The 11,789-nt window shown below is 34.1% G+C and overlaps 1 protein-coding gene across 1 annotated transcript in view; it reads left to right on the forward strand.

The window, feature by feature from the left end:
• Positions 1 to 10,348, forward strand: part of LOC131052829 (uncharacterized) — a 36,362-nt gene extending 26,014 nt beyond the window's left edge. The window contains exons 3-5 of the mRNA XM_057987458.2: positions 9,449 to 9,553; positions 9,730 to 9,778; positions 9,895 to 10,348. Coding sequence (XP_057843441.2) covers positions 9,449 to 9,553; positions 9,730 to 9,778; positions 9,895 to 9,980 — 240 coding nt within the window. The 3' untranslated portion in view covers positions 9,981 to 10,348. The remainder of the gene's footprint in view (positions 1 to 9,448; positions 9,554 to 9,729; positions 9,779 to 9,894) is intronic.
• Positions 10,349 to 11,789: the final 1,441 nt, after the last annotated feature.

Below are 11,789 nucleotides of genomic sequence, written 5' to 3' on the forward strand. Positions count from 1 at the left end.
AAAATTCCATTTGGTGCTAGCTTTGCTAGTTTCACAACTTGGTGTCATTTTCAAAAATTCCCAATGTGGCTTGTGAGGCATGATTCTTTCACTTGGTGTCATTGTCAAAAAGTTCCATTTTGGTGTGAGGGATAATTCCCTCACTTAACATTATTGTCAAAAGGTTCCAATTTCCATTGCAGCATGAGTGACATAATTCGCCAACTTTTGCATCAAGTGGAGAAAGTTCCACTCAGTACCAACTTTGCCAATCTTCGTAACTTGGTGTTACTTGCCCAAAACCTCCAAAGCAACATGTTTTTATTGCCAAAAGAAGATAGAATTGAAATAGAAGCGGTGCCCAAGTTAGTATATGGGTCCAGGTGAAATATGGCCATGAAAGAAAACAAAATAAAAGAGAAAAGACAATGAATTTGAGCCCTTGATTCAAAGAGATGCCCAAGATGAAGCATATCAATATTTTGTTATTATTTTTGAGGAGATAAGAATTAGTTAAAGCAAATTAAAGACAAAATTAGAAGATGAAAGCCCTTATTTAGATGGACACCCAAGATGAGCAGTAGAAATATAAAGAAAGTAATTTTTATATTATTTTCAGGGGATTTGGATAGAACTATTCTCAGAGCAATTATTATATTATTTTTGAAGCTTCAAGAAGCTGCAACTAAAGGCTATGAATATGTGCCATTTACACATAAATTGTAATGTGAATTGATGCCAGATTTATGTTGCAAAAATTGTCATTTTAGTTCTAAGTGAGATTAAATTATTAAAAGTGTTTTTATGTAAAGAATGTGAAGTTGAAGCTTGCTTATTCTGCCAAGATTTCCATTCAAAGTCCAGTGCCAAGTATTGTAGTTGTTCAAGGAAGAATCCAATTAATAAAAGGATCTATGTTAACTTTGTGTGACATTGGTGTTCAAATCCATGAAACAACTTTGAATGTTTGGTAACAATTAATTGTCTTCATCCATTCTTCTTGTAGGCATAATTTCTGTGTTCTGTTTTCTTCAAGATCAAATTAATTGTTGATACCATAGTCCATAGCCTCAAACTCAGAGAGTATTCATCAAAAACTTGGCTGTAAGAACACACCCCCTTTTTTTTTTGAATATTTTTGTCAAACTACCACAATGACATGCACTTACAAAGAAAGGTATACTGCTGAGCAAGTCTGTTTTAGTTTATGCATTGGTTTTCTTGACAATAAAATCACTTACACATTTGCAAGATAGAATCTTATGCTATCATTTAAATCTGGCATCAACATTCAAATACACAATGTTCTTGATTTCCACTGATTTACTTGCAAAAGCAAACATTCACATTTATTACAAGCATGAAACCAACTGTAATATCAGCCCCTGATTTTTTTTGGATTCTTTCCCAATGATGCCTCAACACATTCAAGAAAGAACAAGTAAACATGCAAATTGGACCAACATGAACATTAAAGGTATGTTAAATTAAGTACTTCTGCTGTTACCATTAAATGTTGATGAACATATTCATTTAATCCACTGCTGTTGCACTTTGAGACCCACCGATAACTAGATAGGCGCTATGAGACATCCACCACAATATTCAATCATTAAACACATATATACCTTTAACTAGAAGCATTTCAATGACATTGCAGACCTGCTGTAGCAGATCTAGATTGTTGACAGTCATCAGTAAAGTGTCAAATCAGATATTCCTATCAACTTTGGCAAGCTCCCAATTGTAGTGATAGGCTCAAGGTACTCTTCCAATGCAAGAAATGGCTCCCTAGAGTTGTTCAGTCTTTGCTCCAACCTTAACCAGCAAGGAATGATCATCTCCGTGACCACTTACCTCAGAAATACCTGCTGTAGCAACAAAGTGCTGAGAAGCACACAGGCAATCAGCCTAAGAAAATTCATCTCTTTTAACTCCCAAACTGCTGTTTATCATCTGCTACCAATTCTTCAGGGCAGGGTGCCACCTAAGGGTGATTTTGCAGCTGCATAGACCAACCACAAGCTGATCCCAACTCCATGTGCATCAGAAAACTTGCTTGTACAGCTTGCTAATGGGGGCAATCTACTAGGAAAATTCAACTCCAGCCATAACTCATGTAAAATCTCTTGCAACTTGATCACCTAGCTCATAGGAGTGGTTTGGAAAGATACACACAAAATTCTGATCAAAACCCTAGCTCACATAATCATTTTGTAGGGTATGGCCAGCATGGGAAGAAGTGTACAGTCAGACCAAAGAAAAATCTGCAAATGACTTAGAAACAACACCAAGAAGGACCAAAAACCAATGGTATCATTCCCCAAAGAAGTCACAATCAACTTACCTTGAAACCCATAATTTTCTCTGAAACCCCAATCTACAATTGTGAAAGCAATGGTGTTTCCTATGGTAGAAACACACGCAAAACAGGTAGGGAGGATCTTTCACCATCGAAATTAGTGCTTTGACAAGGGTTTTCATCTTCAACCCGAAGAACTTCTTTGTTCATTCCAACAACATCCTATTATGTTGTGCAAACTTCCAGAAATAAAATGAGAGTCAAAAACTCCAATTTAAAGAGTTTGGAGAGAATTAGGGCATTTTAAAATTCAAATATTTTATTTTCCCTTGAAAAAGCCCCCATAACGTTTCAAAGAACTTAAGTCCCCCACATCTCCTAGGCATCCAACTTGGGGAAGAAAAAAACACTTTTTAATTATTTAAACACTAAAGTGAATGATAAAACATCACTTTATTACTTCAGATCAAATATAAAAAAAATATCAACCACCTTATGGAAATTGATCATGCCACAACATAACTGATTTTGAAGGCGGGAGCAAGCATTGATAATAAATAGTAGTGTTCTCCAAGGATTGAGGCAAATAAACCCAAAAAACCCTAGAAAGGGTGATGCGGAAATGAGCACTTACTATAAATAGCAATGTTCTCCAAGGATTGAGGAGAACAAACCCAAAAAATCCTAGAACGCTAAAAAGACTGAACTCCAAAGTCCAAACCATCATCATATGCCACAAAATCCCTGAAACTAAGCCAATGCTCATAGAACGGGAAGGCGTAAAAATGGGGACATTACAGTCCTCCCTCCCTAAAGATTGCTTGTCCTCAAGCAATACCAAACCATACACTAATTGATCTTGGAGTAAATACAACATGATTCCACGATCCCAAATCAATCTAAGGAATATACCTTCACCATGACTCCATTGCTTCATTATGATACAATTATTTGTTGCAAAATTGCTACACTTTGAAGCAATTTCACCAATCATGTATATTCTTAGGTTTTCAATTTCATATCAACATATACATGGAGGCCGAAATGAAGAACGTCTCTCATTAAGTTACCAACAACTGTCGCACAAACCCCTTTTAGGTGGCTGATATAAAAAATGACAGCATGGGAATGCTTTCGCTGTCAGGAACTGATAACTCCTCATTAGTGCCAAAATGGCAGTATCGTGCACACAAATTCATGCAATCAGCTGCAACCATCAACACAATATCTCAAAACATGAAGGTCAACAACATGAAATGACTGCAACAAATATTAGTCACCAATGTGAAAGTTAGAAACAACTGAATCCTGACTAAAATCTCCCCCACAATATGTTGCATATTGCTTTTGCTAGGATGTTGGGAAAGTTATATGCTTTGATAGCTGAAGCAAATAAATGGCAAAGGATATGGTCGATAAGCTTCCTATTTTCAAACAAATTACAAAGAAGGTTAAACTTACCAACACGCTAAGATTTTTAGATGGAAAATGGCAATAATCTTTTGATGATGATGCCAGATGGTGTTGTTTTTATTTTATATGAACAAGAAAATAAATTGAAGTAGAAGAGCCTGTTTCTTGTTTTTTTGACTACTCTTCCTTTTAAGTATTTTGACAAGGATGGTATGGCAATTGATTTGGATGAGGTATAGGTTAAATTTTAACGATAAATAAAATATAAATTTGGGAAAGACCAACATGTAAGCAACATGTGTGAGTTAACAAAAATTGCTAGTCATCAAGAAAGGTGAAGAAAAACTAATTGAATCAGAGACATCAAATTCTTAGACTGGATATGTATTACAAATGTAGATTCTACATATGGATATAGTGGTTGTAGCCGATGAATCCAAATTTAATGTATTTCTTTAGAATATCGAGGGTGCCACTTTAGCACCAAGACTGGGTGTTGAGTAGCTTTTCTTTGCTGCCTCTATTTTTAGCTATATATACTTTTTGAGGATGCTTCTATTTTTAGATCTCTTATTTTGGAGGATAGAAGATTTTGGATCATTATCTAGATGATTTATTTCAGAGATAATTATCTTATCAGAAAATTATTTCTATTTTTATATCATCTTTTGTATTGGACAAAGTTGTAATTTGGGCTTGCTTTGTGTGTAAGCAAAGTATTCTTATATTAGAAATTTAACTTCTTATTTACTTTTATGCAATGTTTTGTTAACCATATAAATGTCAGTTAAATTTATATTTTCAATGGTAACCTTTATGCCTAATTTTTGCTAACATTGCTATGTTACCCCGCATTTTGGGGACCGGGTAGTGCGGGGGACGAAAGGGATGGCTATTAAAAAAATAGGGAAATTTTTTTAAAATATAGGAAATCTGAATGACTGTGTTCTCAGTCATCTCCATCTGACAAATCTGAGTAGTTTTCCTCAAGAACACATAAAAAAATGCATTGAACTTTTTTACCATGCTAAGTGAGAGATGCCGCAAGCTAGTAATTGCATATCTATCATATATGAAATCATAGTAAGAATCTAACACAAGAAGGATAGGGAACCAACTGAATGGCAATCTTTTTGTCGCTGCAACAATTAATCACACAATCTATTAAGGTTTCCAAGGGTCTGAAAATGATAAATATAAGCTGGTCATACAATCTTTACACTTGGATCAAAGACCAGAGATTAAGACTTCTAAGACTAGTCTTTATCCTAGGTAAGTTTAGAGGTGATTCCACGGTTTTTCTTTATAAATTTTAACAAACACTTTGCTGGCTGGTTACAAGACCTTGACACATTCAATACACTTACACGTTACTGGTTTTGATCAGAAAATTGACTTAGAACAATCGACCTCAGAATGAGAACAATTTTCGGTTCACAAGGTGTGGGAAAATATTGTTTTCTTTTAATAGTTAATTGCCAACAAAATTACATCAAATGCCCTTGAAAATATTCGGCCCTACCACCTCTTTATTTTTTATTATTTATAAGTTATTTTTTTTCCTTAAGAAAAACTTTCCCCTTGCTGTGCCTAAGGGGATGGCTAGCCATCCCCATCCCCAGACGTTTCCGATGGATTTGGGGACGTATCAGAAATGTTTCCAATTTTTTGTTGCATTTTTGGGGACAGCCGGGGACATCTACGAGGTGTCCCCAAGACATTTCTACCCTGTGATGACCTGATTTTGGCCAGGTGCACGTCCCTGGGTAACATAGTAAAATTCTTGTTCAAGGGATCTTTTGCTTTCCACGTTCAATTGATTTGTGAGTTAAGTACAATATTGCAACCTTCAAATTGCCACGTTCAATTCATTGCAACCTTTTTATTGCAGTCTTTATTAGAGGAAGTTTGTAGCTTTGTATGCAAATCTTTGTACTTAATTCATGGCAATCCTTGTATGTGTTTATTTTAATCCAATTATTCTTTAATCATTTTTTTTCAATCTTTGCATTTAAGTATGAGTATGAATTACCAATATTACCCGGGGACGCGTCCCCGGTATTTTTTTCAAGCGTCCCCATCCCGGAGACGTCTCGGGGATAGGACTCCTAGGGGACGTCCCCATAAATTCTGCATATTGACAGTGAATTTTGACAATGAATTATATAAGCGATTTGACTTTGACTCTCAATTTAACACAAATTTGGCATAAGAACGCTTCTAGTTCTTATATGTTAAGGTTCTATAATGTATATGTGCATGCTTTATCCATGTTTTCATATGAATATTTTAAATTTCCCTATAAATTTTTTATTTTTTTTATTTTTATAGTCGTCCCCTTTGCCATCCCCTTGCCGTCCCCAAAATTGGCAAAAAAAAACCACCATCCCAGAAACGTGTACCCCCGTCCCCGTCCCGCAAACTCGGGGTAACATAGTGAATTAATAATTAGCTATTTCAGGTCCTTTTTGTAATAGATTAAAAACATAAAATCTTTCACCTAGTGTAGAAGTGCTAAATTGCCTCGTGCCCTATCCTGCGAATAAAGAGTTTTTTACTTAAGTTTGTTTGTATTACATACTTAAATTCCTACTATTTCTAGGATTTTCTTAATCTCAGAGTAGGGAAACATATCATTTTTTTCACTCTTTATAAAAGGAGAGGTTCCCATCACAATCTAAAGAAAGGTTCTGCCTTACATATGCTGCTCCATTTGTGTCGCATTGAAAGGTGCAAATTAAATTGTTAAGATGAAGAATTCGCTCCCTATGTTTCCTCGCATCCTAGTGCATTTTCACATCAACTAATTGAAGATTTTTTAGTTCCAGCCTTTGGTATTGAAGATGAGTCTTTGTCTCTCTCATGTTCCTAGACATGCGTCTTTTGGTTTTGTTGGAAAAATACGATTTCAGAGTAGACAGGGACCTAGAGCTAGAGAACCGTGTTTCAAATATGCCAGGACTAAGAATATTAGTGTCTTGACATACAATTTACTCATGTAATCACTGATCAGTATGTGATCATATTCCAATAGACATTATGTTGTGGTAAGTATGGAATGTTACAATGAGGATGACTTGGTTTTAAATCCTACAATGAGAACCAATAGGCATGCCCCTGGTAAATGTGTACAAGCCTATAAGAGCACATATAGTAACAGGCCTGTGGAATAGACACCATTTGTGTTCTATGGTTGAGGGATTCTATAACTAACCAAATAAAATGAATGATGCAATCATAGTTACCAGTTAAAAGTTCATTAATCGTAAGGGAGGTAAAAATATGTGAATATCTGGAATTCTAAAAAATATTTGGGAATTCTGTTCTAGAAAAAAGTATCACACTACGTGTTTATGTGAAAAAAATACGTCTGTGCAATTTTAAATGCTGAACTGATCAGAGAAAGGGGGGACGGCTATATAAAATATATAGGAAAATTCTAAATGTTCATATGAAAACATGGATAAAGCATGCATCTATACATTATATTCATATGAAAACATGGATATAGCATGTGTATGATACTATGAAAACATTTTAGAATGCAAACATCGAACATACAACATTATCAATAGACTCAATACTCAATATGCACTCATAATTCAGAATTTCAATTCATTCACATTGTCAATATGCATATCATAATAGATATTAAAGAAATAACATACAAAATGCCCAAAGGCCACACTGCTGCCATATTGTTTCATTGTCAATTGCGATATGGAAATCAAAATAGTACTAAGTAAATACTAAAAAGCAAAGTATAATATTTATTATTTAATTTATTTTCTATTTATAAATTATTAAATTTATAATATGAATTAATTTAAAATTATAAATATTTGATATGAATTAATGAATTTAATGTTGCCTTTTAATTTTTGATAGAGGGCCCATGTTAGAAAAATAATAAAATATAGATAGTCGTATTTTGATTTCATAACTATTCAAATTCAATAAAAAAAAAATTGATCGTCGTTTTTTAAATTTTTTCAATATAGAGAGCCCATGTTAGAATTTTTTTTTAAAAATTGAAAATATGACTTTTTTTAAAAAAAAATTTCCCTAGCCCTAGATGTGGGGGACGTGGGACGTCCCCAATCCGTCCCCAGCCGTCCCCTAGACGTCCGTACGTCCCCCACAGCTAGGGAAGCCATCCCCCCATTTCGGGGATGTCCCCTCAAAATTCTGACAATTTGGGGATTGGGGGGGGCATCCCCTGGCTGTCCCCAAGTCCCCGAAACGTCCCCGAGACTGGGACGGGGGTTTTCAGGTAGGGGATGCGTCCCCGGGTTTAGTAGAATAAAATATATCTAAGTCAGATCCAACTGGTTTGATATGTTAAAAATCCAGACAGAAGGATTTTGGTTACCATGGATGTGATGCATATTGATGAGTGGTTATAAGCAGTTACTTCAACTATTATTTCTGTTGGTTGTGCATAGGACGTGCATTTGTATTGGGCTTTCAATTTAATTTCAACTTAATGGACAGAGATTGTATTGAAAGCATGACATTCAGACCATCTAGGAGAATCATCATGGGATGGACATCATCCTCAATGTGGTGACCACTTGTCTACTAACTCCCATTTCTTATATCCAATAAAATATCATATATACATGATTCACCTAACATAAAATTTGTATTGTTCATATAATCTATTGTACCTTTCACATGGTGTGGTTGCGACATTCACTTGACGTGATCGCATTTATGATTTATGTTAATGTTCATTACAATTGATTCCAATGGTCTTCTAAACTTGGTGCTAGGAAGTTAACTCTATATTTAGTAGTTAATACTATTTGGTTATGAAGAACATTTCTTGTCCAACATTCTGTTGATTTGCCATTATTCTTTGACTTGGGCCCCAAAATGCTCTGGTAGGACATTCAAATGCCTGAGATAATAATCTCTGATCCTCATAAGATTTTCTTCTTCTTTTCTCGTTGTTTGTGGCTTGGGGAGAATTTGCTAGTAAATTTCAATCTATCTTTAATAGCTTTCAATGATCTTAATGTAATTATAATTCTGGTTCTGTAATACAGAGGTCTTTTATTTTGGCTTGTTTGATTTGTAGCAAGCAAGGTTATTGACTATTAAACACTCCTCTCGATATTCCTCATTCAACAAAGCCTATAAAACACAAAAATGAAATGTTATATATTAACCTTTATTTGTTTTACTCCTTTTTTTCACAACAATCATGACTGAACACGTGATAGCATAAGGTACATATAAACAATCAGCAAGTTCCAGATGATATTAATTTTTTTTTTCAGTCTAACATGACAGTAAAAATATAATCATAATTCCACTACACATCATTGTGTCCGATCTATAATTGCACAAAACCACAATCAGGAGGGGAAAACACCATCCACTGATTCGTCACCCATGAATGCAGGGCACATCAAATAAGAGCCCTTCTCTAGAGTTATCTGCTAACATGATTATAATAATGCTTCCTGATATTGACTAATCTAGGATGATAGGGCAGGCAAAGTACTAGATAAATTTTGTGGTTATCCTATTCCTATTTATATATGATGAGGACATATATGGTGAATGTGCTTCCACAGAATTGAAGCCGTTCATTTCAATCTAAACAAAGTTCCTTTATTTCTATTCTGACAAGAAAATATTCTTAGCTTTCACTTTCTATAATGTATGTTAAGTGACTCTGACCTAAAACATTGTTACTAGATATTTTTAGTTTGCTTGATGAGGTGCCTTTATATGACATGGCAGGGGTCGCAAGAGCACTTATCTGATAAAGATGCGACGGATTTAGAAAAAGAGGCAGATACACTTATTAATACATTCAAATTATTGTTGGTCAAATACAAACCAAATGTGAGTAACTGTCTCACATTTTGGATGCGTCTTTATTTTGTATCTCATCTTGGAAATAAACAATTGCATCTATTCAATGCTTCGTTGGCCTTTTACTTAGCAAAACTGGATATTGTTTTATCATCTGTGTATCCATAACAAGTATTAATTATTTAAAATAATACTCTTTACAACAGGTTTGTATAACTGCTTCTTCCTTGGCCAAGAAAGCTGTTGGACTTCCAGGTGTGGGTATATTTCTATGGTATCCAATGACATTTGAAAATAATCTTACTTTTAAACGGTTTTGGAGGGTTTTTAATCTGCTAGCAACAATCTTATCTACTGCTTTTTTATTGCAGATGGATGTGTGAAGAAAATAAATCAAGATCACCAAGACGGGAGACTCAAAGACTTTGGAGACTGGTACCGGTATTGGTATGGCTAATTTTCAAAAATAGGAGACGGGTACTTGGAGATGCCAATTTTTTTTTAATATAATTTAATAATTTTCAAATAATATCATAACAATGTAACATAGAACTTTGAAAACAAGAGCAATGGTAAAGTAGTAGTTTTAACATTAACTAAGAACTTTATAATTTTAATAGACAAATCAAAATGTCAAATCTGAAATCACAAATGTCATTGTGTCATATATATTATAGTCAAAGTGTTGAAAATTTACACTACATATCTGATATCTCATTTAGATTATCATTACATATTGAAATTCAAAAATTGATAATTTGATGCTGATATGCAGAAAAATAAAAAATAAAATAAAAATAAATAAATAAATAAAAAAATCTATCATCTACTCTTCAATGTTTTGATCATCCATATCAAGGTCCTCAACTATGATGCTCTCCAGATAAATTATCACTCACCAACTCAGGTTCCTTTGATGGTAGTAGAAGTGGGGGTAATTTATTAAGGCCATCTAGGTCAACCGCTTAATCCACCATGGCTATAGCTTCTCTATTAGGTGCAATTTGGTCACATTTTGCTGAAGGACCCTCCATGTATGCAGGATCAATGAATAAGACTTTGAGGGATGGAGCTAGAAGCTTGCTAGGTAGTGCTAACCTTGAACAATTTCATTGAGTTGAAGTGACTCACATTACTTGTTAACTAGTAAATAGGTCTCTCGAATTCTTGTTGACAATTGAGATATGGATACGTAAAGACTATTACTTTCACTTTTAAGTTGTTTTTGGGAGTGAGGCGTATGTTTTTGTTCCAAAAGAGAATAAAAAATAAAATTGATGCTAACAAGTGTTTTTTCATGGGTTATAATGAGAATATTAAGGGTTATAAACTTTGGATTCTATAGCATTTGAAAATATTATATTCTAAGGATGTTACTTTTAGAGAGATTTAAAACTGAACAACACCATGAAAATTCTAATAAAATAATGCATCTTGTTATTAAGAGTGATGTAGATCGATGCACACACAGTACAACAATAGGATGGACATAATGATGAAGGAGAAGGTTTAGATTCGATTCCCACTGAGAAACAATAAGAGCCTATTGTTACCCTTTTTAGAAGGTTCACTAGACAACATGATATGTAATCCTTTTGATTGTAGTTTTGTATTTGCTATATTGTTTATTGACAATGAACCTAGATCCATGAATGGAACTTTGTCTTTAGATGAGCACAAGTCTTAGTTAGAGGCATATGACATAAGGCTTTAGAAAAGTGAGATACATGGAATTTAGTTGAGTTTCTTGAAGGGAGTAAAACCATTGTCCATACAATGAGTATTAAAAATAAACTTGAGGGAAATGATAAGTTGAAAGGAATACAAGGCTTCATTAGTGGAAAAGGGTTACTCTTAGGTTGAGAAAGTGGACTTTTATGAGATATTTTATTCTATGGCTAAGCTAACCTCTATTATATGCACTTTATCTATTGAAGTAGTGCAAATGAATGTAAAAAACATTTTCTTTTCTACATAGGAATGTTGAGGAGGAGATATTTATGAAACAAGTTGGCAATTTTATGGTAAAGGAATATGAGCACCTAGTTTGCAAGGTATACTGATCTTTGTATGGTTTGAAATAGCCAATGAGAATGTAGTATAATTTTTTTCATGGTTTTGCATTGGATAAGGACTACTAATCATTGATTTATTTGTCGATAATATGTTATTAGAAATGATAAGGGATGATTACGGAACTCAAAGGCTAGTTATTTGGTACATTGGATATGGAAGACTTAAAGGCTATAAAATATATTCTAGGTAC

This window comes from Cryptomeria japonica, chromosome 8, assembly GCF_030272615.1.
Source record: "Cryptomeria japonica chromosome 8, Sugi_1.0, whole genome shotgun sequence".
NCBI lineage: Eukaryota > Viridiplantae > Streptophyta > Pinopsida > Cupressales > Cupressaceae > Cryptomeria > Cryptomeria japonica.